The following is a 2790-nucleotide window of genomic DNA, read 5'->3' as shown; positions in this document are numbered from 1 at the left end:
GATACGGAGGTTGGTGCTTCTCGACAGATTTCCAATAATGATGATGCTGGTGATGATAGCAGCTTGGACAGCGACGAGGAGGGGTAGGAGTGCTAGTTGGAACGGGTCTGAATTTCCTCTTGAAGTTATCAATATTTCAAGTTAAAAAAATGAGAGTGAATACGTCATGATACTCAGACGATATTATGCAGTGTGGAAAAATATGCAAATGGTCAACTACATGTGAAGATGAAATTTGTGGAAATTCTGAGGAAAACTAGCGGAATTCGTATATATAAACTCCTATAATTAGGGAGGGAGCTCCTGAGCTCAGCTGAGGAGGGCGAAGATATATTCCTGAGGGAAGTATTGAGGAAGTGATGATTGTCAGGTCACCGAGTCGGAGGAAGCAGGCAAAGAAGAATAGTGACAGTCCGCAACCGGGGCCTTCCCTATACGGCAGAGGACGGTCTATTAGTGTTGGAGGTTCCCCTGTGGCGGCGAATAATAAATTATTACGTAGGAAGTGGCGAGATTGTGGTATGAATTTTCACGGAATAGTTTTTGCATTGATTTAATTTTTTATCGAGGCTGATGAATGCTCGGTTGTTCATCCGAGCGGTTTGCTCAGTTGCTGTTAGGAATTGTTGAAGGGGCCGTGGTAAAATTTGCATATGGTGAGCCGCATACGTCGGTGACAATAAGGACATTGTGAGGAAATTGTGCGGAATTTCTGTATACTTCTAATCCAGTTCATATATTAGCTCTTATGATTAGTGCGGAAACTCTCTGAGGAAATTGAAAAAGGAGTGGTATGGTTGTAGATATTAGGTACGGAGGCTAACGCGGCTCTGACCATGCCGACGCCTAGGGACGAGAACGATGATGATGAGCATTTGGGAAGGCAGAGGAAGAAGAGCGGACTGCATAGACAGGATAGTCTTCTGGGATCTTCGTCACAACGGGTGGGGGTTGGTCATGTTTTGGGCATGATTTGTATCTTACTCGCATGAACCTTAGATACAGTTTTTGCGTAGCTGTAGTTGGTGGTCTATGGGTTTGCCTACAGAGAATTCGATATATCAGGCTTATGTGAATACCATTACGGAGGCTCAACGGTGAGAAGAGTGGTGGAGTAGAATTGGGCAAAATTACGAATTTCGTCATGGAATGGTACAGAGTATAGGCACGAAACCGTAGCAAGGAACTACGGGGGGATTATGTTGTTTCTGATTCGCAGAGTTGATGACATTTCTCGGCTGCAGAAACTCTAACATCCGCACTGTTGCAGTGTGGGAAAATATGCACATGGGCAACCACATGTGTTCGCTTTCCTCAGCTGAGCTCTGGAGTTTCCTCACTAACTATGAAAGTTTACATACCAATTTTGGTAGAAGTGTAGAAAAGCGAAGAAGAATTCGCCAAAAATTTCTCAGAATTTTCATATTGTCACCAACACATGTCGTTGACCACGCTGCACTGTGGAGTAGGAGAACTCGTTCGAATTCCTTGCTCAAGTGCTGTTGATGGTTTATGTGGAAGCTGTCATTAAAATTTGAGCTCGAAATGTGTTCGTATAGGAATAAGTATATATACTGTACTGTTGTGAAGTTGTGGAGGGTGAACTCGACATAGTAATAAAAATGGAGTTGGTAATATTAGTCTATGCAAGCTTGCAATTACGGAAATTTCTTTCGTATGGATGCGATGGACATCATATTTTGGAGTGGTAGTAGAAGAGGAGATATAGCAATACTTATACACTAGAGTTGTAACCGTTGTACGTGAAGTGAAGTGATACTCTGTGAAAAAGCGCGATATTCGCGGTGAAGTTATTTTGTCCACTAGTGTTTATTTTCATATCACGGGGAAAACTCCAGTGTATAAGATGCGTTGGAGTTCCACCCTAGTGATGTGAAAAAACAACTATTCCACGAGTACTGAATATCACCGCGAATTTCGCGTTTTTCACGGAGTTTTACGCCACTTCACGTAAAACGGATGAAACTTCATTGTTGGAATTCGGGTCGCTGGAGGTATGCGTAGTGGACTGGCGCTGTCGAGGTTGATGGGAGAAGTAAAATTGTGATGAATTCACAGCGAAGGCTTATGTATTATATTGCGTGTTGTGGTATGGCAGATACATTTATATAGAAAATCAGTTCTTCATAACTACCACTGATGCCAAGGACCCCTCGTGTGCGCAGTATGGTTATCCAGTGACAAACGAGATTGGGCGGTAGATGGTATCGTTTTCGGATGGGTGATCGAGGCTGTCGTATTTTCAGGGCGCTCGCTGATCGAGTTCACAGAGCTATTATAGAGAACGATACGAAGTTTAGGGTCTATGTGGTGAGTATTTGGGAATTTTTGACGCTTCGCTCCGCCTGAATCTACGAACATTTCGTTTGAATTGCAAGGGTGATAGTGGTGCTCAGTTATTCGGTGTGAAAATTGTGCGGCGGGTGGTTGGCGTTTTCACTATTTTTTCCCGACTTTTTCCCAATTTTTTCCGATTTTTCTGATTTTTCCGATTTTTTCCGTTTTTTCCGGTTTTTCCGTCTTTCTGAATTTCTTTTCACTTGGTAGATGCTAGGATGGTATGGAGTTGAGGATGTCAGGTATTGCCGTTGTTGCCAGCGTTCGAGGGGGAGAATTTATGGACGGCTGATGCCTTTGTATGTCGAATCACAATTCATTTGCAGATGCGGGTAGGCTTGGAAATGGGGAAATTTATCCGAAAACGCACCGTTTTTCCCCAGTCGATTCATAGTGCTAAAACTTCGATTATTCAAACGTTGAAGAGGAGGC

The 2790-nt window shown here is 43.2% G+C and overlaps 1 protein-coding gene across 1 annotated transcript in view; it reads left to right on the top strand.

Annotated features, from left to right (window-relative positions):
• Pmar_PMAR013958 (phopholipase d, putative) overlaps positions 1 to 2370 on the top strand; it is a gene marked incomplete at both ends in the record, with an annotated part of 4855 nt that extends 2485 nt beyond the window's left edge. The window contains 6 exons of the mRNA XM_002785197.1: positions 28 to 83; positions 371 to 498; positions 811 to 944; positions 1066 to 1097; positions 2120 to 2218; positions 2268 to 2370. Coding sequence (XP_002785243.1) covers positions 28 to 83; positions 371 to 498; positions 811 to 944; positions 1066 to 1097; positions 2120 to 2218; positions 2268 to 2370 — 552 coding nt within the window. The remainder of the gene's footprint in view (positions 1 to 27; positions 84 to 370; positions 499 to 810; positions 945 to 1065; positions 1098 to 2119; positions 2219 to 2267) is intronic.
• Between the last annotated feature and the right edge of the window lie 420 nt (positions 2371 to 2790).

Source organism: Perkinsus marinus (assembly GCF_000006405.1).
Source record: "Perkinsus marinus ATCC 50983 genomic scaffold scf_1104296933290, whole genome shotgun sequence".
Taxonomy (NCBI): Eukaryota; Perkinsozoa; order Perkinsida; family Perkinsidae; genus Perkinsus; species Perkinsus marinus.
The sequence above is the reverse complement of the archived record's forward strand: the minus strand, read 5'-3'. Positions and strand labels throughout refer to the sequence as shown.